Raw genomic sequence first — 26,352 nt, 5'->3', positions numbered from 1 at the left:
GCAAGATTTACAGATCTCTCAAATACTTGCCTTCCAAGAAGTTTAGGATGGTGGCTGCTTTCTCTCCCTTCTTATGTACAAATCTTAGGACTAAAAGAAGGGAGGAAGGTAACTACATTAAATACAGATACAAGACCTTGGTGAGATCCACAGAGGAGCTGAATTGCACATCCTTCGGGGCAAAGATTTACTTACCTTGTGGGACGCTCCCTTATGCTGGGCCACACGCTTCGTATTCTTGCAGCACTGTGTGGCAGACAACTCTGCTACCCGCACCTGCCCATCACGGGCACACATGGCCAGGGTAGAATCACCACTGTTAGGAAGGAACTTTGCCTGGGGTGTTAAGAATGAAAAAAAGGGACACACAAAAGAAATTCAGGAGGTGAATTTGAGAGAAAAAAAAATGAGAACCCCAACTCACCCCCTTTTGTTTCACAACAGATGAAAATCTAGCTCTCCCACTTTAACATAATTGGTTCAAGTCTAATTTCTTCCATGAGTTAAAGGAGAGTGAGAGGGAAAAAAATTCTCTGATATAAAAGCATTTCAGTTGACTCTAGAAGGTTGAAGTGGTACAGGGTAAATGCTCAGGTGAACTAGGACTCCACCTACCAGGGGAGAAGAGCAAGGAAAATTTGCTACAAAGTAAATTAAAGGGATGTTGGGAAAAGAGAGAACATGCTTAGAGATAAATGGTCAGTACCAATATGATGTATTTCACTGATGAGTAAAAGCTTCAGAGAATAATAACAATATTAATTAATATCAAATATTTACTAAGTACCTGACATGATTCTAACTGCTTAGTTTCTATTTAATCCTCATAACCCTCTGTTATTAGACCTATATGGTAGATAAATAAACTTAAGACAGAGGTTAAATAACTTGCCAAAAATCACTTAGCTAATAAAGGATAGGGCTAGGATTTGAACCCAAGCAGTCTGGCTCAATAGTCTCTGCTCTTACACTATGCCTCCTCCCAGGGCACATCTGGTTCCTTCCTGATGATTTTTAAGCACCCTATCTATAATGAGACTTCCAAGAGTCTTTATGCTCAAGGGAAGAAAAGCTTGCCTTTCAGTGTACTAACTCCTCCAAGGCATTATGAGAGCCAAGGTAGGACGGAGTTTGATGTCTAATTCCTACAACTTTCTACCACTTCTCACTACAGGGAACAGCTCAGATTTGTCCAACTCATGCCTAATTTTCTCAATTGCTATTCTGCTCCCTTGCCTCACCTGGAAGACATTGCTTTTGTGGCCACTCTCAAAGTCCAGTACGGGCTGCCGCCGCACCCAGTCCCAAACCACCACTTTCAGGTCATCACTGCCACTGGCCAGCCAAGTTCCACGCTGGTTAAAGTGCAGGGTATTGACACAACCAGTGTGGCCCTCAAGCCCATGCTGCAGGCGGAAACGCTGCACAAAGACCCTTGCCCCACAAGCCTCATATACAAAGCGGGAACTTGAACCCAGTTCCCGCTCCCGAAGGGCAGGAAGGGCTTGCCAGCGAGGTCGGGGAAGGGCTGATGTCTCCGAGGACACCCAGTCCTCCAAGGCCCGCTCATCATCTGATGAGTCCTGGTCACGGTTGGCCCGCTTGAGCTGTACACGACGCCGAGGCTGCTCTTCCTCCTCCTCTTCTTCCTCATCCTCTTCCTCTGAGCGATCATGGACTTGGTTTTCATCATTGATGGAGTAATGGCCAGTGTCCTCCATGCTGTCAGAGTCCTTGTCTTCACCTGAGCTCTCTGTATCTGTGTCTCGACTTTCTGTGCTGGTGCGATTGGGGCCACCATCATCCCCCGTCAGGCTCAAGCTCAGGTCTGAGGCCTCTATTTCAATGCCTGAGGATGTCTCCCTCCCCTCTTCAGCGCCAGACATCTCCTCTGGACTGCTAGACATGCTTCCTGCATGTAAATGAAAAATGGGAAGTTGAGGGGGGGGGACAGAGAAGGAAATAGGATAGTGATTAGAAGCATTTCTCTGCCTTAGTCTAAGAAATTGTCACATCAAAAGACCCAGAAACCAACTTTGGTCAAAGTTTTCTCTGAGAGGGAATGTTGGATAAGAAATTGAAAAAACTAAGATCAAAGCCACACCCAAATAAGAGTACTTACTTCAACAGAACTGAAGAAATGGAGAACCCAAGTGTATAACAAATTCTCACGAGGCAAAGCATTGACAAACTGTATGGAAAGTATGTTTGATACCTTAAGCTCAGTTCTGCTGGATGGGCATCCATTAGTTACAGTAAATAAACTAAATATAAGAAAAAGAATAGCTGTCCCTGCAAGAGTTGGCATGGCTATCTCTTAGAAAAAGATGGAGAAATAACTGAATAAAATCACTATGACAGTAAATAAGGAGTTAGACTATTTCCCACTACTTCCCACCTCCCAAATTCTAAACAGAAAGGTCTACTAAGAATCTAGAAGCAGAAAAGTGGGAACTGTGATCATTTGAATGAGTTCTTGCTCACTTTTTGTTAATATATGTATTCTGACTTACTTCCATTAATTTAATAATTTTAATACTATTTTTAGTTTTACAAACTGAGACAAAGTTCTATCAGGAAGCATACATAAACATGATAAGAAGAGCTACTACACTGATACCTGAAAAGCAAGTTCACCATCTTCTAGGCCTGCCCTGTTGGTAGTTATAAAACTGTGTCATATTGAATGATATAATCCCCTAAATTAGACACTGTATTCTATCGAAAAGCAACTAAATTGTATTCCAATAAGCACTTGGCAATGTTCTACAGCCACAACTTCCAACCTAAGGTGAAGGTGTGAAGGAAGGGGAACTGAGGACTTTAAACACTGCTCACAGCCTTCTTTTCTTAAATAGAAATTTTATCTTGCCAGAAATAAAGGTTGTTAGGAAAGGGAGACCAACTATGGGTGATTCTGGTATAAGCTTTTCAACTCTAATACCACACTAATGTTTAAAAATTCAAAGGATTGGAGCACTTTACTGTTTATTCATCTAGATTAGAGCAGTAATTTCTGAAAATCTTTGTAGCAATGGACCCTCCCCCCACCCTTCCAATGAACTCTTAGACAAAACCCAATACAGAAAACTGATAATGTAAGTGCTTTGGTTCAAGTAGTGACAGAAAGTTGGGAGACATAAACAGCTCTTTTCAAAAAGCACCTCAACTAAGAACTCAGTGTGAAAACAACTAGGCTACTAGGACGATAAAGGGGACAGTGTAGCAATTTGCTCCTACAAACTACAATGGCCAGAACTGCTACATATACTGAGAAAGATTAATAGTGTGGTTTTTGAAATGCAACTGGTTTAAGATTTGGAGCAGTGAGAAGGCATAAAATATCACACCTATCACTTCTGTGGAGAAGGAAAAATAAAAGGCCAAACCCTTAGCATTTATTGTTAAAATCATGATTAAAAAATTAAGACAATTTTGGAGCTCTTCTATCACATCAACATAAAGGCCAAAGCATACGACAAGCTCAGAAAGAGGATCCTAACAGTCAATGGGCTAGCAAATTTTTTCTGCCAAGGGTCAGACAGTAAAAATTTAAGGCTTCATAGACCATATGGATATCTGTCACAACTACTCCACTGCTGTAGCACAAAAGCAATCATAAATACTATGTAAATGGATGGGGCATGACTGTGTTCCAATAAACTTTATAAAAACAGTGGCAGGCTAGACTTGGCCTACAGGCCGTAGTTTGTCAATCCCTGATCTAGCTAATGGCAAAACTCCAAATCAATTGTATACCTCAAACCCTTCTAGATTGCTGTGTCTTGCAACTAAGCCCAATGAATAATATGAACCACAGTGGTATGAAAAAAGGGACAATAAAACAACATGTTGAAAAATCTCACTTTCCCCTCATCGATTTCATTACTCTGTCAATCACATCAAATAGATTTTAGCCTATAATCCTGACCTGCAAGGTGCTGAGGAATGCTGGACACTGTGGTGCCCAACTACTATATCCATTTGATGGATGTTTCCCTAGTTTAGAAGTTGGCTCAAGGTTAAAGCATTGGTTGAATAACCCAGGCAGTTAGCTAACTCTATCAGAATATTCACATCCTGCCTTCAAACCTGCACTAGAGCCACTTGGCTGCACTGGCAAAAGAAAGGAAGGATGGATGGATGAATGGAAAGAAAGCAGGAAGAAAACCCCAATTCCAGTCGGTTTAGGTTATATCTTCATCTCTTATCTAATATCTTTATTAAACTATGATCTACCATGAAAAGAGGCTTCTCATTCTAATTGCACAACCTCACCTTCCCAACAACTCTCTTATTCCCACCACCAACTAGATGTTCTTTTTCTCCTTTATTAAGAGCATTTCCTAGGTTTTAGCCACCCTTAGAAACTTTCAGAATTCCAAACCATCTGACCTCTTAGAGGCACAAATCTATTATTGATCTTTTGCAAACAATCAGATAAAAGTTGAAGGAGCAAAAGTGTCAGACAGTCCAAGGCATTTCAACCCTGTAATTTCCTGTACTCAAAACAACTTAAGGGTTCACTCTTAGGAAAGATTTCCTTCCCTCCACTAAAATCCATGTCTCCACTCTCTTTGGGGGAGGAGAACCTCAGGTGATATAACAAAAATAGCTTCACCTTCAATTTGGCTCCTTACCATTAGCTAAGTCTGTTTTGCCATCTGTGCTGCTCCCTTTTCTGGACATCTTGATTGATGTTTATTGTAGCCAGCCTGGATTTGGAAGGGGGAAAAATAACAATTAGAAAACAATCTTGAAAAGACGATAAAAGGAACAAGGAAATTTAACAATGGATACCTTTGTCATTTTTATAAAAATGATTTTTTTTTTTTTTTGGTGTGTGCTCAATAGGGCTTCTCCGCTACTGAAATCACACCAGATTTTCCCCCTATGCCTAAATTCATAAAGAGACATATCTTTGGGAAGTCAACTGCAATCTCTTGACCTTACTGAGTGACTGGCAGTGTATTTTTCAGATGGGAAAGAGGGAACTGAAATAAACTTGAAACTGTAGGCATATATCAAGTGATATCCTATATAATAAAAGCATAATATGCAAATCGACTGAACAGCTGAACAGCATAACGACCATCTGGACCATCCAGGACCACACTCTGACACCCACTGGTGCCAGGCCAGCCAAGGCAGGTGCGATGAGATTGGTCCAGCCCGGCCATCGCTCCATGATCGCCCCACAGAGGGAGGCCCAGGCCACCAACTGGCAGGCTGCGGTGGGTGGGCAGGGCCTCCCTCTGCGAGGAAAGCCCGGGTCCAGTGGCCAGTCCCAGCAGCCAGGGGGAAGGAAGGCCTACTCTTGCACAAATTTCATGCATCGGGTCTCTAGTATTGAAGCATTCATCTTATATAAAAACTGCTGTTTGAAATTTTAACCCTGCTATATCTGGCTTCTGTAAATGCTTGCTGGCTTAAGGAAAATAAGACTACTCCCATTTCAGAGAGGCCATTAAACCTTCCCCAGACGAAGTTATCAGTGCTGGCATCAGGCCAAGCCTTTGGTTGAGGTCTCAAAGCGCCAGCACATAGGGCCCTTTAAGAACTTGCAAAGGGCCGCTTAGCCCCAACCAGGGTTGGGGGATCGAGCCTGCAATGTTCCCTTGACCAGAATCAAACTTGGGACTCTTCAATCCATGGGTTGATGCTCTATCCACTGGCCCAACCAGCTAGGGCTTTTCTGGTATTTTTTACACTTTATGTTTTTGCTAGTCTTGCTTAATGATTTCGGGTGACCAAACATGCCTTCAGAGCATTCTCTCTCCTACTTCTGACTTTACGTGTGTTGTGACCATGTTCCTTATAATCTCAAAATAAAGAAAAAAGGGAAAACCTTATAAAAATAAAAGCAAAAACAACAAATCTTATTCCAAGCATTCAAAAAAAAAAAAAAAAGAACTTGCAAAGGGAACCGGAAAAACCCCATATTGGGGAGACAAAGAGGGTAAGATAGTATAAATACAGGAAACTTCCTGTGTGATTTCACCCAGAATTTGAGAGACATTTTCCTCTGGGCCCGCGCGTAATAAACGTAACTCCATCTCTCTAAGCGTTGCTTGGTTCTCCTCCGGTTTTTCTGTAACAGTATATTATAAGCAGAGAGCCTTAACTCAATACAAACAGCTAGCTTCAGCATTGCCCTCTAGGCAAAAATCTTGTTATAATTGTTAGACTTATGTATCTACAAACTCTATACTACACTGTCTTCACAACATGAAGAGGTGGGTCAGACTCTTTATATAATTTTGGACACTAACCAAGAGATGAAAGCGCCTGGCTGGTGTGGGTCAATGGTTGAGTGTTAACCCATGCACCAAGGGGTCACTGATTCAATTCCTAGTCAGGGCACATGCCCAGGTTGCAGGCTCGAATCCCAAGGGGGGGGCGGGGGAGGAGGCAGCTGATCAATGATGTTTCTATCTCTCTCTCCCTCTCCCTCTCTCTCTAAAAATCAATAAAAATGTTTTTGTTTGGTTTTTAAGAAGAGATAAATCAAGCTCATGAGGTAGGGTAAGAGCTTGGGCATTATGTTCGCTCAGATGCCTACCTTCACACTTATAGGTGCAGGTACAGTATTAATTACTGTAAGAAGCAGAGATGAGTTAGAACTCGGAGGCCCCCCACCCCCACCCCCGCCGCCCCTGACCTCTAAGAAAGAATGTAAAAGGGTTTTTCCTCCTCTTACAACTAATGATAGTCACCAAATACAAAGCTGGGGAAGAAAAGGGCAACACTTGTATTAAACCATCTCAGTCCATTTCAAAACAAGCATCATTTCACAATCCCACCAACTTTCAACAGATTTGTCTTTTTAGCAAAATATAACTAGGAATCAGGGTGCCCAGCTTTTTTCCTTTTATACCACTGTAACACATTATTTTTTCAGGGTCTCACTCCCACCACGAGCAAATTCCAAAGAGCAAAGAAAAGTATTATTCAGCCCAGAATTTTGTTAAGCCCTTTCAGTGCCTTGACAAAAGGCGATGGTAATAAAAGACAAAGTATGATTATGACTCCAGTCCTGTACCCAAGCACACTGGCCTCTAATCTTTCAACAGCCTTTTCATTCCCATAACAATGATCCCAGAGGCAGCCCCATCCTTAACCTTATCCCCTATTATCCTCTATAGAAATCCAAGTTACTGCAAAAGTATCCTCTGCCAAGAGACAGCTGCCCAAAGCTTGCCCATAGTAGGCCAGAGCGGGGAAGTGAAAATAATGCAAGAGCAGGACTGAAGCTAAATTTGAGGGAAGAACACCTGGAAGAGTGAGGATGAAAGACAGAGCCAATAAAAAACAGATTTGTGGCCGAAACCGGTTTGGCTCAGTGAATAGAGCGTCGGCCTGCGGACTGAAAGGTCCCGGGTTCGATTCCGGTCAAGGGCATGTACCTAGGTTACGGGCACATCCCCAGTAGGAGATGTGCAGGAGGCAGCTGGTCGATGTTTCTCTCTCATCGATATTTCTGACTCTCTATCTCTCTCCTTTCCTCTCGGTAAAAAAATCAATAAAAAATATATAAAAAACAAACAAACCCAGATTTGTGAAGCCACAAAGGAAAAACAGTGGAGAGCTGTTTGCAGAGCAGGCTGTTTTCCTCCTCCTACTTTGATGACATATTTTTGTACAGCATTCTTCACACAACACTTGTTTTTCCCTCATAGCAGTCCCTGTTTATATTCTTTAATATCTCAGTGATATTAAAGAATATCTTCCCCACCTAGGGTTTTAATTAATTACATTAATTGTAAAAGTCCTACAAAGTGAGGAAAATAATTGCACTACTCTGTGAAGATTAAAAACTAAGATCATAAGTATACCTTATGGCCAACTGAGAACAGATCTGGTATTTTCTCACCTCTAGAATCAAAGTTGTCAACCGTGCTACACTTCCCACCCCACTATTCCTCACTCCCAGAGAAGACTGAAGCAGTTCGAGAGCCTTCCTCAAAACTGAATCTCGCCGAAACCGGTTTGGCTCAGTGGATAGAGCGTCGGCCTGCGGACGGAAGGGTCCCAGGTTCGATGCCGGTCAAGGGCATGTACCAGGGTTGCGGGCATATCCCCAGTTGGAGATGTGCAGGAGGCAGCTGATCAATGTTTCTCTCTCATCGATGTTTCTAACTCTCTCTCTCTCTCCCTTCCTCTCCGTAAAAAATCAATAAAATATATTAAAAAAAAAACAAAAAAAAAAACTGAATCTCACCCACCTCTACAGAAGCCCAGCCTGATCTTTAGACTTACAATGGCTCTATGCCAGTGGTTCTCAACCTTCTGGCCCTTTAATACAGTTCCTCATGTTGTGACCCAACCATAAAATTATTTTCGTTGAGACTTCATAACTGTAATGTTGCTACTGTTATGAATCGTAATGTAAATATCTGCTATGCAGGATGGTCCTAGGCGACCCCTGTGAAAGGGTCGTTCGACCGCCAAAGGGGTCGCGACCCACAGGTTGAGAATCGCCGCTCTAGAGGCTTTCCCAGCCTCCATGACCAGGAGGAACCAAAGCCTAGTGCCGGCTTGGCTCAGCTCTGAGAAGCGGGCAAAGGAGAGCCATGAGGTTCAACCCATACCCAGAGGTTACAGACCTCATCTTTTGGGGAAATTGGTTTAAGGTTCTTACAAGAAGGAACTCTGAGGAAAAAAGTTGACAGAATTTAGTGCTAAATCAGAAACAAAGAAAACCCTGTGAATGCTTATGTTAACTCTCATCACTAAGCTGATATAGGCACATAGCTTCTAAAGGTCACATTTTAGGGGCCACAGAATTTAGCAAGGGGAAGGAGGGAGGAAGGGAAGGAGAGGGGAAGGGAGGGGAGAGGAAAAAGGGGGAAGGGAGAGAAACATCGATGTGAGAAACACTGACTGGTTGCCTCCTACACGAATCCTGACCTGGGCTGGGAATTGAACCCGAGACTCTTTGGTGTGTAGGCCAACGCTCTACACTGAGCCACACCGGCCAGGGCCCTTCTTCATTCTTTAATGCACTATACTGCCAACAAATCCAGTTTTACTTTGACAGATTTCCACGTAAAATCTAGTCCAGAACAAACCAATCTGAGCTTGGAAGAGCTGATGAGCTCATTGCCCCAGGTAGCTGGGGAAGCTTAATTAGATTAGCTCTACTGCCTGTACTCTAAAAATAACCATAACCCCTGCCAAACTGAAGGTTAAAGAGTAAACTACTGGGGGGTGGAGAAAAACAGGCTCAGGTGTCATTTTAATTTATTCCAGTGACCTAGATTTTTCTTGACTTAATAAGAAAAAGGTCTTAAATTTCTAACCAAATAGATGACAATATTAAGTGTAAACTAGGAAGAATGAGAGTTAATACAGTATGTAAGAGTATTTTGAGGAAGAGGTACCAAGTGTCTCCTTGTTAAAAACCACTGAGGCTGCTTCCTTTTCTTAAAAAAAAAATTAACTGAATATACCAAAAATAAAAATCTACTCTTCAAGAGACACTGTTAAGAAGATGATGCCCTAGCCCAGTGGTCGGCAAACTCAACAGAGCCAAGTATCAACAGTACAACGACTGAAATTTCTTTTGAGAGCAAAATTTTTTAAACTTAAACTATATAGGTAGGTACACTGTTATTAACTTAGTTAGGGTACTCCTAAGGCTTAGGAAGAGCCACACTCAAGGGGCCAAAGAGGCGCATATGGCTCGTGAGCTGCAGTTTGCCGACCACGGCCCTAGCCGGTTTGGCTCAGTGGATAGAGCGTCAGCCTGCGGACTGAAGGGTCCCAGGTTCGATTCTGGTCAAGGGCATGTACCTTGGTTGTGGGCGCATCCCCAGCAGGGGGTGTGCAGGAGGCAGCTGATCAATGTTTCTCTGTCATCAATGTTTCTAACTATCTCTCTCCCTTCCTCTCTGTAAAAAGTCAATAAAATATATTTTTTTAAAAAGAATATGAAAAGACAAGCTACAGACTAAAAGAAAATATCTGAAAATACATATTAAGGGTAGCAAGCAGAATATATTTATAATCTTTCACAACTTAATAAGAATCACTAGAAGAGATCCTCAATATTACTAGTTATTAGAGAAATACAAATTAAAACCACTATGAGAATCCTCCACATACCTATTAGAATGTTAATATATTAGAAATAATAATGCAAGCTTTATCAAATGCTAACAAGGAGTAGAGCAATTAGAACTCATACACTGATGCGAAATGGTAGTCACTTTGGAAAACAGTTTGGCAGTTTCTTCTACAGTTAAACATACACTTACCACACAACCCAGGAATCCCACTCAGGCATGTATTCAAGAGAAATGAAAGTACATGTCCACCCAGAAGCCTGTAGGTAAACGTTTTGGTGGCTTTACTTAGAGTCATCAAACACTGGAAACAATCAAATGTCCTTCAGCTAGGTCATGGATAAACAAATTGTGGTCCATCCACACAATGGAATACTAGTAAGCAATAAAAAGAAATGAACTACTGATACACACAGCAACACGGTGGATCTCAAATATGCTATGCTAAGTGAAAAAAAAAGCAAGATTCAAACAGCTACCTAATATGATTCCATTTATAGAAAATCTGGAAAAGATATACTATAGGGACAGGATGCAGACCAGTGGTTGTCAGGGTTGGAGGAAGGGGTACCGTAGGGAAGGGAATGACTACAGCGGGAGAAGACTTTTTGGAATTATGAAAATGTTCTATGCTTCAATCATGGTGATATTGAGTAACTATGCATTTGTCAGAATCCATAATAGGTCACTGAAAAAAAGGGTAAATTTTATTCCATGTAAATCATACCTCAATAAATCTGATTGGAAAAAAGTGGAGGAAGGGAGATAAATCATGCCAAGTGTTAAAACCAACAATAAAAGAGACTAAATTTTCAAGGCTGTGATTATTATTGTTTTTAATCCTCACCCGAGGACATGCTTAGAGAGAGGAAGGGAGAGAGGGGGAAAGAGAAACATCGATGTGAGAAACACTTATTAGTCACCTTCCATATGCTCCCCGGGGGATCAAACCCACAACCCAGGTATGTGTCTTGATCAGGAATCGAACCGGCAACCTTTCCGTGCACAGGACAATGCTCAACTAACTGAGCCACTCCAGCTGGGCAAGGCTGTGATTGTTAACAGAAGTTAGCTCAAGTGGTCCATATGCTACAGTAACCGAGAGCAAAACGTCAGGTCTTCTTGTTTGAAAATGAAAGTGCAACCACATCCGAGGCAAGATGAATCCTAAACTCATAGTCTCCACCCCTATTATTGTTGTTGGCAGCTAAGAATATCACAGCATTTCAAAGTAATTCTAATGGCTGTACGATTAATATGTATAGTTATGCTTTTCTTTTTTTTAAATTTCTCTCAAATTCATCTTGGAGTCTAGAATCTCTGAAAAATGATTAACTCTACCTTACCTCATATCCAATGGAAACTTCACCATCTAAATATTAGTCCTTGATCTCTTCACTAAGCTCTGAGCTCTCAATGAGTTCCCATGAGTTACATAATCCCAGCACTCTCCCAGGCCAGTCCAGCAGTCTTGCTATGCATGCCTTCATTTTGCAGCTCAGGTGGCCCAACTCTCCTATACAGACACCCATATTTACATGAGACAAAGTTTTAGAATTTCCTCTGAAACTGAAAGATAATCTTCAAAAATGCTTCAATTATTAGAAAGACAGATATCTGAGAGCCACACAGTCTTTTTTGGCTCCTCTTGAGAAGACAGATGTCCCATACCACTCATAACTGAACAGCTGTTCAGGGCTGATCTCCATCCAAAGTACAAATTTGCTTTTCAGTCCTAAGTCACACAGTCCATCTGGAATCAACCAGTCCTACTTCCCCATCCCAAATTTTTGTTTTCGAGCTGAAATGGCTCATTTTTTAAAATATATTTTTACTGATTTCAGAGAGGAAGGAAGAGGGAGAGAGAGGTAGAAACATCCATGATGAGAGAGAATCATGGATCGGCTGCCTCCTGCAAGTCCCCCACTGGGAATTGATCCCACAACCCGGGCATGTGCCCTTGACCGGAATTGAACCTGGGACCTTTCAGTTTGCAGGCCAACACTTTATCCACTGAGCCAAACTGACTAGGGCATGATATGGCTCATTTTTAATTCATCCCCCTTACCTTACTATTCTTCTGCTTAACAACAGATACTTCTACGAGCCAACTTTCCTGACTCCTCCTGCCAGCCACTTGCTAGTTTTTCATTTATGGAACCTGATTTACCCTGGGCACCCAGTCACGCAAATAATATAGTGTTTATTAATCAGACAGAGAACCCCAGGCACTGAAATTCAAAGGGATGACTCCCAGGAAGATGAAACTCATATAATATACATGTTTATGGGAAGGTGGGTCTTTAGTTCTGGGCCACTTTCTATTTAGTCTGTGGAGGAACTGAATATACTACACGGCCTCCTCTGGTAAACTGGAGAGAGGAGCAGAAAGAAACTATGAATGGTTCTGGATGATGGAAATTAATCTCTATTCCTACTGTGCAAAAGATTTGACAACACAGGGCAACCCAACTGTACATCCAGCCTCCCTTGTTTATCCAAATTATAGGCATCTGGCACCACCCAGTGGCCCATCTGTACACAGACATGCTAGTAATACAACAATGTACAAGTCAATATAGGAGCTACAGATATGAACAAGGCAGTCACCACCCTTTTGTAGCCAATAGTCAATTAGGAAAATGAGCATACAACCAACTATAAGAGATAGATGTATCATTAAAAATAAATTTAAAACAAATATAGTTCCAAAAAATGTATATATACACTTTGAATAATTATAAAGGCAGTGTTTATTTAAATATATTTCATTTTCAAAACTGAGCTATCAGCTATTAAAGTGCCTACACATTTTTTGGGGGCACCCTGTACATATAATGCAGTTGCAGTTGATCAGAGGAAAGGATTATATTTAATTTCTGGAAGAAAGGAAAAGCTTCCATGGAGAAATTAGCTTTTAAGCTGAGCTTTGAAGGAAGGATAGGATTTTACTTTATTTCCTAAGATTTTTTTGATTGATTTTCAGAGAAAGAAGAGGGGAAAGAGAGGGGGGGAGAGAGGGAGAGAGGGGGAGAGAGAGAGAGAGAGAGAGAGAGAGAGAGAGAGAGAGAGAGAGAGAAAGAGAGAGAGGGGGGAGAGAGAGAGAGAGAGAGAGAGAGAGAGAGAGAGAGAGAGAGAGAGAGAGAGACATACATCAATCAGTCACCTCCTTCACAACCCTTCTTCCCCACCGGGGACTGACCCATAGCTGGGCATGTGCCTTGACCCGGAATAGAATGGACAACCTTTCAGCGCACAGGCGGACACCCAACCAGGGCAGGAAGGATAGGATTTTAATGGGAAGAGTTGAGAAATACATTCCACCAGCATTAGAATAGGCATAGGAAATGAAGAAACCTGGTATATTCAAGAAAATGCATGTATAGTCTGGTTTGGCTAGATAGCGGGATAGAGTTGATAAGTATAGAAGGTGCTCTAGCCAATGTGGTTGGAGTGTCATCAAGGGATGATGGGTTCGATTCCCAGTCAGGGCACATACCCAGTTGCAGGTTTGATCCCTGGTCCAGATGAGTGTGGGAGCCAACCAATCAAGATTTCTCTCTCACTTAATGCTTCTCTCTCTCCCTCCTTCCCTTCCTCTAAGATCAATTTTAAAAAAAAATATTTTTTAAAGTGTGGAAGGTGTATGTGTATTAGGCATCAGGAAGATTATTTTGTCAATGATAGTAAAATGGACTGAAATAGACAGAAAAGGAAGGAGAAACAAGTTTAAAAGCTAGTATTATTGTTGCCAAGGTAAGAAGCAATGAGAACCTGTCTTATGTCGATGGCAGAGGAAATTAAAAGGAGATCAATGTAGAAAACATTATAGAGATAGAATTAATAGTATTTGACTCAATAAGCTGCTATAAAGCTCAAAAGATCAAAAAGACAAGTTTGAGCCTAGGTTCCTAGAGGAAATCAAGTGCCATAAATGAGAAGATTGCATGTGGGGGAAGATATGAATTTTATTTTAATTATATTTAAAATCTAAGCTGACATGTCAGCAATGTAGAGGAAAACCAATATAGGTCTGAACCTTGATAAATAAATTGGGGCCAGAGATACAAACTTGGAAATTATTTGTACTGAGAAGCTTCAAAATCAAATGCCTTTAAATTACACCTCACTTTAAAAATAAGCAAATACACAAAATTTACCATAGCTAAGATTTGGAAACAGTCTAAGTGCCCATCAGCAGATGAGTGGATTAAAAAACTGTGGTACATCTACACAGTGGAATACTACGCTGCAGTAAAAAAGAAGGAATTCTTACCATTTGCAACAGCATGGATGGAGCTGGAGAGCATTATGCTAAGCAAAATAAGCCAGTCAGAGAAAGATACATAAATATCACATGATCTCACCCATATGTGGAATATAACGAACAACATAAACTGATAAAACACAAACAGATCCAGAGACAGAGAAGCATAGATCAGACCGTCAAACCTCAGAGGGAAGGTAGAGGAAGGTGGGGGTAATGGGAAGAGATCAACCAAAGGACTTGTATGCATGCATATAAGCCTAACCAATGAACACAGACACCAGGGGGTTGAGGGCATGAGTGGGGGGTGGGTGGGTGGGTGGGCAATGGGGGGATAAGGACACATATGTATAATACCTTAATCAATAAAGAAAAAAATAAGCAAATAGCCCTGGCCTGTGCTGCTCAGTGATTAGAGCATCTGCCCACACATGGAAGTGTCTTGGGTTCAATTCAAGGTCAAGGGCAAGTACCTGGGTTGCAGGTTGGATACCCGGCCCCTGTTTGTTTGGCCAGGGCACCTGCAGGAGGCAAAAAATTGACGTGCCTCCCTTACATCCCTCATTGATAACTCTCTCTCTCTCCCTCCCTCGGTCCCTCCTCCTTCCTTTCTACTCTCTAAAAAATCAATGGAAAAAATGGGTGAGGATAAACAAAAATAAATAAAAAATAAGGGGAATAAGTAAAAATAACAAATTAAGTACCCAAGAAAGCTCTGAGAATCAAGTCCAAAGAAAGAATCCCGGGGGAATACCTACCTCTAGGAAAAAGAAAGGAGAGGGAGACAGAAAGGCGCAGGGAAGTAGAAAGAATGACTAGAGTGTTAAATGCTGTGGATGTCAAGAGATAAAAAGGTTTCAAGAAGATGGGGATGGTCCATGTTTCAAATGCTACAGAGAAGTACAGAAACATGTATACTAAGAAAAGGCTGTAAGAGTCAAACAACTTTCCTATGGAATTACCTCAGTTATTGAGTAAGAAACCTGGTTTTTCTCCTTGAGAGTCATAAAAGGATTCAGCTATCTCTTCAGTTTAGTTAAGTCCATTAAGATGATTTCCTTAGCCCTAGCCGGTTTGGCTCAGTGGACAGAGTGTCAGCCTGGGGACTGAAGGGTCCTGGATTCAATTCCAGTCAAGGGCACATGCCCAGGTTGTAAGCTCGATCCCCAGTAGGGGGCGTGCAGGACACAGCCAATCCATGATTCTCTCTCATCATGGATGTTTCTCTCTCTCTCTCTCTCTCTCTCTCTCTCTCTCTCTCTCTCTCTCTCTTCTTCTTCTTCTTCTTCTTCTTCTTCTCTGCAATCAATAAAATATATAAATACAAAAAGATTTCCTTAGCCAGAGAACCAAGATGGCAGCATAGTTAAACACTGGTACTCATCACCTCCCACAAACGACATCAAAATTACAGGATAACCTGTAATAAGAACCACCTGAAATCTGGCTAAATGGAAGTCCTACAGCTAGAGAAGTAAAGCACATTGAGACTGGTTGGAACAGGCTGACCCAACACCCACATGTGGCATTTCTTTAGTCGGGAGGTATATCTCCAAGGTCTCCCATGAGATGCAAGGGGGCCCAGCCCCACACCAGTCCCCCAGCCCAGTGTTCCAGAACTGGGAAGAGAAGTCCCCATAACTTTGGGCTGTAAAAATCAGTGGGAATTATGGCTGAGTGACACGGAGGCTGCTGGAGTTCCAGGTGTTCCTCTTAAAGGGCCCACACACCATCTTACATGGTCTCAATTCCTCTAAGCTCCTGCACTGGGAGGCAGCTTTGGGAGAATCCAGGGACATGTGGGGAGGAACTGGACTGTCTGGCATTGGGGCAGGAACTCAGAGGCGGCTTTCTCCCAGACAGGGGTTCTCGCAGGGGTCATTGTTCCTGTGTTGGAACCTCCCCCACTGCAGAGCTGATTGGCAGCCAAATCTGAGTTTCCATTAGCATGGCACACACTGTTGGCTCTGCCCTGGTGATTCCCTAAGACCTTGCCCCATCCAGTTTGCAGGCCCACCCAAGCTGTTTGCAGCCGCTTTTCCATATCAATGGCCTGTCCTGGCTCAGGCTTTAGAGTTTCCTAAAATCTCTTAAATAAGCAGCAGCTAGAGTCAATAAAAGCAAGACCTAGCACCGGCATGACTTGTCTCACAGCTAGGCCTCACCTGGGCACTTCCAAACCCAATACAAATAGCAGTCATCTGCAGACCACTCTGTACCTCCTGGCAGATGGCCCCAGGCAGTGACTGACTTTGTACTCCCCAGAGGCCCCAGGGCCAGTACACCCAGTGGACAGCTTCAGACCATACCAGATTACAACTCTACACATCCACAAGAGAGACACTCAAGGGGCAGACTCAGTGAGCACCAAAGCTCCACTGAAGCAAATCCTGCTCCATAGGGGTGTCTCCTGCACAGCAGCTCTTCCATTGTAGACACAGTTGGTCCTGACAGCCAACTGGCCTGGAGGCCAATTCCTCAGTGAAGCCAATTCTCCCAGTGATGCCAATCAAGGCTCGACTACAAGACGACTGTGCACACAGCCCACACAGGGGCGCCCCTAGAGTGCCCAGCTCAGGTGACTGGGGAGGCTGAGCCACTGGGCTACATAGGACACCTATTAGACAAGGCCACCCTATCAATTCCAGGGAACATAACAGCTCTACCTAATACATGGAAACAAACACATGGAAGCAGCCAAAATAAGGAAACAAAGGAACATGTTACAAATGAAAGAAATGGAAACAAGCAAGCTACTGGATATAGAGTTCAAAACAATTGCCCTGACCGGTTTGGCTCAGTGGATAGAGCGTCGGCCTAGGGACTGAAGGGTCCCAGGTTCGATTCTAGTCAAGGGCATGCACCTTGGTTGCGAGCATATCCCCGGTGGGGGGTGTGCAGGAGGCAGCTGATCGATGTTTCTCTCTCATCGATGTTTCTAACTCTCTATTCCTCTCCCTTCCTCTCTGTAAGAAAATCAATAAAATATATTTAAAAAAAAAACAATGGTTATAAAATTACTCAAGGATCTTAATGAGAGCTTCAAGGAACTTAGTGAAACTTTCAAGGATCTTAGTGAGAATGCCAAAAACATGAAAAAGGACCAGTCAGAAATTAAGATACACTAACTGAAATAAGGAGTAATTTACAGGGATTCAACAGAGTACAGGATTCTGAGAATCAAATCAATTATTTAGAATATGAGGAATCAAAAAACACCCAATCAGAAGAGCAAAGAGAGCCCAGCTGGTGTGGTTCAGTGGTTGAGCACTGACCAATGAACCAGGAGGTCGCGGTTGGATTCCTAGTCAGGGTACATATCCGGGTTGCGGGCTCGATCCCCAGTATGAGGCTTGCAGGAAGCAGCCAATCAATGATTCTCTCTCATCACTGTAATTTTTAAAAAAAGGGAAAAAAATCCAGTAATTTGAAGATAATTAAGGAGCCTCTAGGACAACTTCAAGCATACCAACATTTGCATTTGGGGGTGCCAGAAAGAGAAAAGAGAGAGCAAGATATTGAAAACCTATTTGAAGAAATAATGACAGAAAACTTCGTCCTACCTGGTGAAAGAAAAAGACTTACAAGTCCAGGAAACACAGAGTCCCAAATAAGAGGAACCCAAAGAGGCCCACACCAAGACATATCATAATTAAAATGTCGAGGGTTAAAAACAAAGAAAGAATCTTAAAAGCAGCAAGAGAAAAGCAGTTAGTTTCCTACAAGGGAGCACTCACAGACCTGCCAGCTGATTTCTCAACAGAAAGGTTACAGGCTAGAGGGAGTGGCAAGAAATGTTCAAAGTGATGGAAAGTAAGTACCTACAAACAAGATTACTCTACCTAGTAAAGCTATCATTTAGAATGAAGGTCAGATAAAGAGCTTCACAGTAAGAAAAAGCTGAAGGAGTTCACCACCATCAAACCAACAATCATGAAATGTTGAAGGGTGTTCTTTAAGAGGAAAAAGAAGAAAAAAAAGATTAAAATATGAACAATAAAAAGGCAACAAGTTCATATATATCAACAACTGAATCTAAAAATCAAAAGAAATGAACAAGAAATCTAATGAACAAAATAAACTGATGAATAAAAAGGAATCAGAGGCATGGAAACATGGAACAGACTGATGAATCTCAGAGGGAAGGGGGGTGGGAAGGGGTGGGAAGAGATTAACCAAAGATCTTATATGCATACATGCATTACCTATAGACACAGGCAACAGGGTGGTGAAGGCCTGGGTCGGGGCAGGAACCGAGTAGATGGATACTATGGTGGAAAAAAGAAGGGACATCTGTAGTACTCTCAACAATAAAGATTTAAAAGAAAAGATTACTTCCTTAAAAAACTCACCGGCCGCCCTGACCAGTTTTGGCTCAGTGGCTAGAGCGTCGGCCTGTGGACTGAAGAGTCCCAGGTTCAATTCTGGTCAAGAGCATGTACCTTGGTTGCGGGCACATCCCCAGTAGGGGGTGTGCAGGAGGCAGCTGATCAATGTTTCTCTGTCATCAATGTTTCTAACTCTCTAACCCTCTCCCTTCCTCTCTGTAAAAAAATCAATTAAAAAAAATTTTAAAAAACCTCACTGGCCTACTAATTAATCATAACCTAAGACCCACCTATATATATAAAAGCCTAAGTGACCACCGTTCAAACGGTCACTATGATGCGCACTGACCACCAGTGGGCAGATGCTCAACGCAGGAGCTGCCCCTGGTGGTCTGTGTGCTCCCACAGTGGGAGCGCTGCTCAGCTGACCGACAGGTGCCGGACACCAGCTGTGAGCCCAGTAAGCTCAGCTGCGAGAGCTTCTCCCACGAACAATCCTCCTGCTTGCCCCTCCCCCATGCAGACTGGGACCAGGACCAGGACTGACTGGGCGCCAGTCCACGGCCGCTTCTTGGTCATGGGCACAGGGAGACCACAGCCGAGTGGCAGCGACCCTACCGAGTAGTGGGATGAGCAGGAGCTGTGAGGCACCTGGCCCAGGCTTGGGCTCCTCCCCAGCTGCCTGCCGCTTCGAACACTACTACATCCCTTGTGGGATGTTGGACTGCCAGTTTCGGCCCGATCCCTGCAGGCCATGCCAAGGGACCCAACTGGTGCACAAATCCGTGCACCGAGCCTCTAATGTTTAAATAATTAAAAAATGTTTTTATTCACATTGTCATTTGGAAAGTATACAGACATTTTTATATACTTCCATAATTTTATAATTTATATACTTTTATAAAAAATACTAAATTCTATTTTTCACTTCATTGAAGAGCCTGTTTTAAAAGATAGCATATAGCCCTGACCGGTTTGGCTCAGTGGATGGAGCATCAGCCAGGAGACTGAAAGGTCCCAGGTTCGACTCCAGTCAAGGGCATGTACCTTGGTTGCGGGCAACATCCCCAATGGGGGGTGTGCAGGAGGCAGCTGATCAATGTTTCTCTCTCATAGATGTTTCTAACTCTCTATCCCTCTCCCTTCCTCTCTGTAAAAAAATCAATAAAATATATTTTAAAAAATAAATGAAAAATAAAAGATAGCATATAATCCTATCTAATAATAGACAAACATGGTAATTGACTGTACCTTTGCTACACCCCCCACTGGCTAATCAGCGTGATATGCAAATTAACCACCATCTTTGTTGGCGGTTAATTTGTATACTGCAGGCAGGCGGGTCAGTGCCATCCCGCCTGCCCTGCCACCATCCGGGCCTGTTATCTGTGACCTGGGGCGGCGGGCATCCCTTGTGTGACCCAACCCAGGGAGGCGGGGCGGGACAGCGTGGTTCCTGTAACCCCAGCTTCCTAATCACAGCTCCCTTGGGGGCCTAAGCCTTTAGTCGGACATCCCCCGAGGGCTCCCTGGCTGCCAGAGGATGTCTGACTGCAAGCTTAGGCCTGATCCCCCGGGGAGTGGGCCTAAGTCAACAGGTGAACATTCCCCAAGGGGTCCTGGACTGCAAATGGGTGCAGGCCAGGCTGAGGGACACCTCCCCCCCCCACCACCACTAGTGCACAAATTTTTGTGCGCCGGGCCTCTAGTAAAAAATAAATAAGTTAAATAAAATAGACAGTATATGAAAAGAAAGGAGAGCATATGGTATAAAAGAGCTTTAGTATCAGTTAGACCTGGTTTTGAATTGTACTTCTACCATCTACTTTAGAGGGTTTAAATAAAATATATATATATATATATATATATATATATATATATATATATATATTTTAATATATTTTTAATGATTTCAGAGAGGAAGGGAAAAGGAGAGATATTAACATCAATGATGAGAATCACTGATCGGCTGCCTCCTACATGCCCCCTACTGGGGATCAAGCCCACAATCCCAGCATGTGCCCTTAACCGGAATCGAACCTGGGACCCTCTGGTTTGCAGGCCAATGCTCTACCCACTGAGCCAAACCAACTAGGGCCTTAATATGTTTTTATTGTAGTTTATTTCTTTTTTGTAAAAAGCGACGTCATTACCCTGCAGAAGGTAGTTTAGAGGATTAAAAACAATGTTTGCAGCCTGTACTTCGTAGCATTTATACTATTTATTCCTAGCCTCTCAACCTTGGTTCCAGATTACATTTCCTAGAGAACCTGGAATTGCCTGCCACTCAGCAATGATCCTACAGACATTATATGGAACTTTGGATATAGTCCCAAGTCCTTATCTGCTTAACTGCTCTCACTGGCCTTTTAAAGAATTCAGAGGCCTCTGTTAACATCTTCTTTTGCGCATATTCATGTCCTATGAACTAGGGTAAAGCAATATACCCAAGAACCCACAATATAAGCCTCCTTTTCTTAAAAGTTGAGAGGAGAGCCAAGATGAGAACTTCAAAGCAACCACCACAGATGATGAGGAGGAAGATAAGGAAGTCCTGCATCAACTATCCTATGAACAAGGAAATTTGTTCCCCCTTCGGATGGATGCCTTCTCTTCCTGTTGGTAATTCCAAATGCCTCCAGTGTTTAGTTTATTGCCTTTGGTTCCAATAATAGTATTTTAATATGTTAAGAATTCATTCTAACCCATTAGTGCTATCTCCAGCTGTAGAGCTAAGGAACTTTTTATAATGGTTAAGCCCATTTATCTCAATTTAAATGATTCTAAGGAAAATCCATTAACTAAGGAAATTCCATTGTGTTTCCACTATAAAATGATTTACTTTCACATCAAAATCCAGTATTACCAGTTTTTGCCATTCACATTTCAAATCTTCTTGAGCCCTAGCCAGTTTTGTTCCATGGATAGAGTATCAGCTGTGGACTGAAGGGTCCCGGGTTTTATTCAAGGGCACAATTTAATTTCCAGCCCTGGTCGGGCACGTGAGGGAAACAATCAATCGATGTGTCTCTCTCTGTTTCTTGCTCTCTGTCTCTCCCTCTCCCTTCCACTCTCTCTAAAATATCAATGGAAAAATATCCTCAGGTGATGAGTAACAAATATTTTTTTCCCCTCAAATCGCTGGAAAGGACACTAGAGAGAGGGGTGATACGCCAAAGGAACAATTTATAATGAAACAAAGGAAGGCTAAAAACATCATGAAGTGCCCTCCTACCTGCACTCAGAGGGCAGAGTTAAACAAGGTGAAAATATACCTGGTAAAGGCACTGCTTAAAGGACACTAGAGAACTAGGTCCTCTTGGCTACCACTAGAGGTAAATCATAGTAGCTTTCCAGGTGGCTAAGGAAAACCAAGAACAAAAAAAGGACTTGTGAGATAACTTCACATTAGAACTTGGCCAGACTTCCTTAAACAGTATCCTCACAGGGTAAGAGCAAATACCTAACCTCTCAAATATAATGATGAAAATTTTTGCAATAACCCAACCCATTAGACATACCACATTTCATTAAAAGATGCCATCTCTGTCATATTAATCATGGTCCACGCCCTACATGCAAACTCGAGACAGACTAACTTCATTAATTTATCTCTAACATACACATTCCTGGGGTCAAGGTAGTACTCGATAAATGGGGCTTCTGGCTCAGAAACTGTGTTCTGTAGGGGTAGAGATATAAAAAAAATGCTGTAAATAAGTGACCAATTCATAAAATTCATCACACACTAATTTTCAAAAACTGCTCAAGGACTTTCTTCTCACTCCAAGACAAGAATAGCTGAATAAGTAAATAAGAACAGCTAGTCCCTTTTTCTGACCAACTTTAATAGTAATGAAGATTCTTTTTTGTTGTTGTTAATCCTTACCCGAGGATATATTTTTTCCCATTGATTTTTAGAGAGTGGAAGGGAGGGAGGGAGGAGGGGAAGAAAGGGAGGGAGGGAAAGAGGAACATTGATGTAGAGAGATACATGGATTGGTTGCCTTCTGCACAAGCCCTGACTGGGGCTGGGATCCAATCTGCAACTCAGTACATGCCCTTGACCTGGAATTGAACCCACAAACCTTTGGTGGGAAGACCAATGCTCTAACCACTGAGCACACCACGGGGAAGGTAGGGCCAGAGTGAAGATTCTTGTGCATATTCACAAAAACCAAAGATAAAGTTTTCAATATGACTGTTAAATCTAAAAACCTTGACATTTGTCTCAGAAATTAAGATATGCATAGTCACTACCTCCATGCCTGTTGCTGATTCAATTGTTTCAATTGCCTGGGCTCCAAATGGGTAAGAGTAAATAACAGATTATCTTGCCTCACTGATAATCTGCTTAAAAATAATAAAGCTAATTCAATCTTAAAAACTAACTCTTAACACTAATGTTATGCAATAAAAAGCTCTGCTTGGCTAACTGTCTTTTATAATCTGGACATTTCCTAGACATGTTTTGAGTAACTTTCTTACAGTAGATAATATCCAGAAATAAACAATACTCACTAAAAACAAAGTTTAACTAGTCACTTCATGATTTTAAAGCCTGTAACTCACTGATGGCATACGGGACCACAGAGTGTGAAACTGATCATCTCAGGCTCCCACAACAGGGCACACTTCTATGGAACGTCTTCCACTCGCGGTGTCCCATTTGCTTTTGAAATGCCAGTACTGTTTTAAACTGGCAACAAAAAGGCTGCTTTTTCCAGCTCTCTGAAGACAGGCTTCTGTCCTGGGTTGATCCCAGTCAACACGAAGGATCACAGCACTGGGACTGAATTTTACACATTTAATGAAGTGCTGTATCAAACGCCCTGTCCAGTTGGGAACTAAGGTCACAAGCATACCTAGCCTCCACTTCAGCCACGCTAGAAAATTCTTCCTAATAAAATGGAACAATTCTTATGAAACACCATGAAATATAAAATATCTTCAGAATATGTGAAATCCTTGGGGGGAGGGGGGGATGGAGAATTCTTATCTAGCACATAGAATAATAAGGAATAGTCAAAATGATGCCTCTTCAAACGTATTTCCTTTTTCCACTCTTTCCCAACATAGACCTAAAAATCTTCTAAAAATACAAATAATAAAAATGTAATCTCACCACTCTCCATCCCAAGTCTTTATCTTTCAATGGAGAGAATTTAGATCCTGCTTGATGTTAATGCAAGTTGATCAACTCTAAGTTGATCCCTGGCTTGAATATAACTGCTTTCATCACAATGTAATCAACACTTTTTTAATATGCATTTTTATTGATTTCAGAAAGGAAGAGGGAGAGAGATAGAAACATCAATGATGAGAAAGAATCATTGATCTCGGCTGCTTCCTGCCTGTCCCCTACTGGGGATCGAGCCCACCTGGGGAGCTCCGGACCCTTCAGTCCACAGGCTGATGCTCTATCCGCTGAGCCAAACCAGATAGGGCTAGCCAACACTTTCTTAATTTTCATGTGGCCTAACCTACTCCAAAAAGGCATGGAAGAAAACCAGCAAGAGAAGGTTAAAAACTTTTCATTTGTGCTATCATATTATTAAGATGGTCCAACTGGGGAGGTGAAATAAAAAACTGTCTTCCTAACCCCCTAGTCCAGGTTCACTTCAGAAAGAAAGGAGACCTTTTCACGGTCTAGTTCTCTGATAGTCTGTTGATGAGGATCACTGCAGAGCCCACAGGAAAACAACAACATATTCCCTCCATGGCAAAGGGAAAAGGCACCAGCGGCAGCCAGAGCAGAGGTGGTGAGCCACACTGACGCAGGAAAGGAAGGAATTACAGGCATTGGGCTTCCCTTTATGGTGCTTCACAGACGGTGTGTTTTTTACAAATTGAATGCAAGACCCTTCACCAGCAAAAAGGGTACAATTCACTTCACTGCAATACTGCCTTGCTGCAGTGTTCTGGAACTAAACCACCAGTATCTTGAGGTGCCTGTGCAATACCTGTGTCAACTCTGGTCAGGTACACTAATAGACACACCAAGAGGAAGGAAGCAATGAACAAAGAAAACTTACAGATATTCAGTTTAAGAATGCATTTAGAGATATACATACACCTACATCTAATATTCCCCTGTCCTCTGGTCTTGAACTAACCTGAATCATGTTCAACAGACAACCCTGGGTGGGCACAGACAACGTAACATCTAAGCTGACCAATTAAGAATGAATTGAAAAAAATAACCAGGAAAACATGTTTAAAGGCAAAATGCAGAGAGATGTAAACTAATGTATAACTTATTCTAAGCCGTATCAATGATGTGTACAGAAAATAGGGGAAAAAATGTGTCTATCATGTGCTAGCCATAATTTAGAGATGTATATAGATTCCTTCATACAATACGAACAGTGGGAAGTGGTATTTATCCCATTTTTAGAGATGTGAAAACGAAGGGAGAAGTTTAAACAGCATGCCCAAGGTCTAAATCTTAGTACAGTATTTAAACACACGTCTTCCAGCTCTAACGCTGTACTTTCCCCTTCATATCCTACTGATACACCTCGGTGCCACCAATAATGATCTTATTCCAGTTCATAATGAGCATTTTCTAAGTAGAACAGGATGTGAAATAAAACTCACCAGCGTCACACTCAACCTTTTCTACTGCAAATCAGAGATATGAAGAGTCAGCCAGACCTCCCTCCCAAAGACACTCAGCTCCTGTCGCATCCCATAAACTCCCACCGCAGGGCTATTCTCTGCTTCTAGAAACCCAAAAACCTTGCACAAATTACACTGACACATACGTTGTGCCTTTCCACGCTGGCTCCCGCTGCTGCTGCTGCTGCTGCTGTTTTTTAACCCAAAGTTTACTACCTCCTCGAGAGCTGGAATTCGGAGGTGAGCCGAACCCAGACACCAACTGAAGGCAGCATTCGGCTCTGAGCGCCAAGCAGCTAACTATTCTCCTGTAAAGAGCAAGAAAGGGCGGCCCCAAACTAACTCGCCGCTTTTCACGGTGCAGGAAACCCGATCCGCACACGGGCAGAGCACAATGCAAACGAGGCAGACACGTTCCCTTCTAGGCTTACGGAGTTCTGCAGACACACAGCAAGCGTTCACGGCAGAATGGAGATGTCCTCGGCCCACGGAGCTCATAACAGTCATCCGGCCGGAGCCGGCTCGCGGTCGCACAGCCCCCCGACCCCGGGACCCGGAAACCCAGGCGCCCCGCGCCCACTCACCTTCCCTGCTCTCCCGCGGCAGGAAGGGCCGGGCTCGGCTCCGAGAACACGGGTCTCGGCGATTCACGGAAGGGCTGCGAAACAGGAAAGTTTAAGTGGCAACGGGGTCTCTTCCACCAAACACAGTAAAAAAATAGATAAGTACATTTGAACATGTTTTTAGACCACCTCCGAGCTATTTAATGGACCTACTGCCGGCTACTCAGTCAATAACCTACAAACATAGTTCCAGAAACAAAACGCGCCCGGCAAGGATCCCCCCCGCTCCACGGGCATGTCAGACCGGAGTCTCTCCGCCCCGAGCTAACGCACCCCCCGCCGCCCGAGGAGAGGCCAGCGCGCAGGGGGAGGGGTGGGTCCCGGGGAGAACGTGATCGCCCCAGCGCCGGTTTGTTTACAGACTCCAGCCCCAGCCATGAGTCAGAAATTCAAGCCACCGGGCGCGTTCCAGCTAACCGGGCCCGGGGAGGACCGTTCTCCGGTGT

The 26,352-nt window shown here is 42.9% G+C and overlaps 1 protein-coding gene across 2 annotated transcripts in view; it reads right to left on the bottom strand.

Annotated features, from left to right (window-relative positions):
- The window catches only part of DCAF8 (DDB1 and CUL4 associated factor 8), a 45,580-nt gene that overhangs the window by 18,545 nt on the left and 683 nt on the right, over positions 1-26,352 (bottom strand). For both annotated transcript variants that reach the window (XM_081112807.1, XM_081112806.1), the window contains exons 2-5: positions 25,868-25,941; positions 4,641-4,715; positions 1,242-1,912; positions 196-336 (exon numbers count right to left, since the gene is read on the bottom strand). In XM_081112807.1, coding sequence (XP_080968933.1) covers positions 196-336; positions 1,242-1,912; positions 4,641-4,689 — 861 coding nt within the window. In that variant the 5' untranslated portion in view covers positions 4,690-4,715; positions 25,868-25,941. The remainder of the gene's footprint in view (positions 1-195; positions 337-1,241; positions 1,913-4,640; positions 4,716-25,867; positions 25,942-26,352) is intronic.

This window comes from Myotis nattereri (genome assembly GCF_964212035.1).
Source record: "Myotis nattereri genome assembly, chromosome: 18".
Lineage (NCBI taxonomy): Eukaryota > Metazoa > Chordata > Mammalia > Chiroptera > Vespertilionidae > Myotis > Myotis nattereri.
Note: the sequence above shows the minus strand (reverse complement) of the source record. Positions and strands in the feature narration are given on the sequence as shown.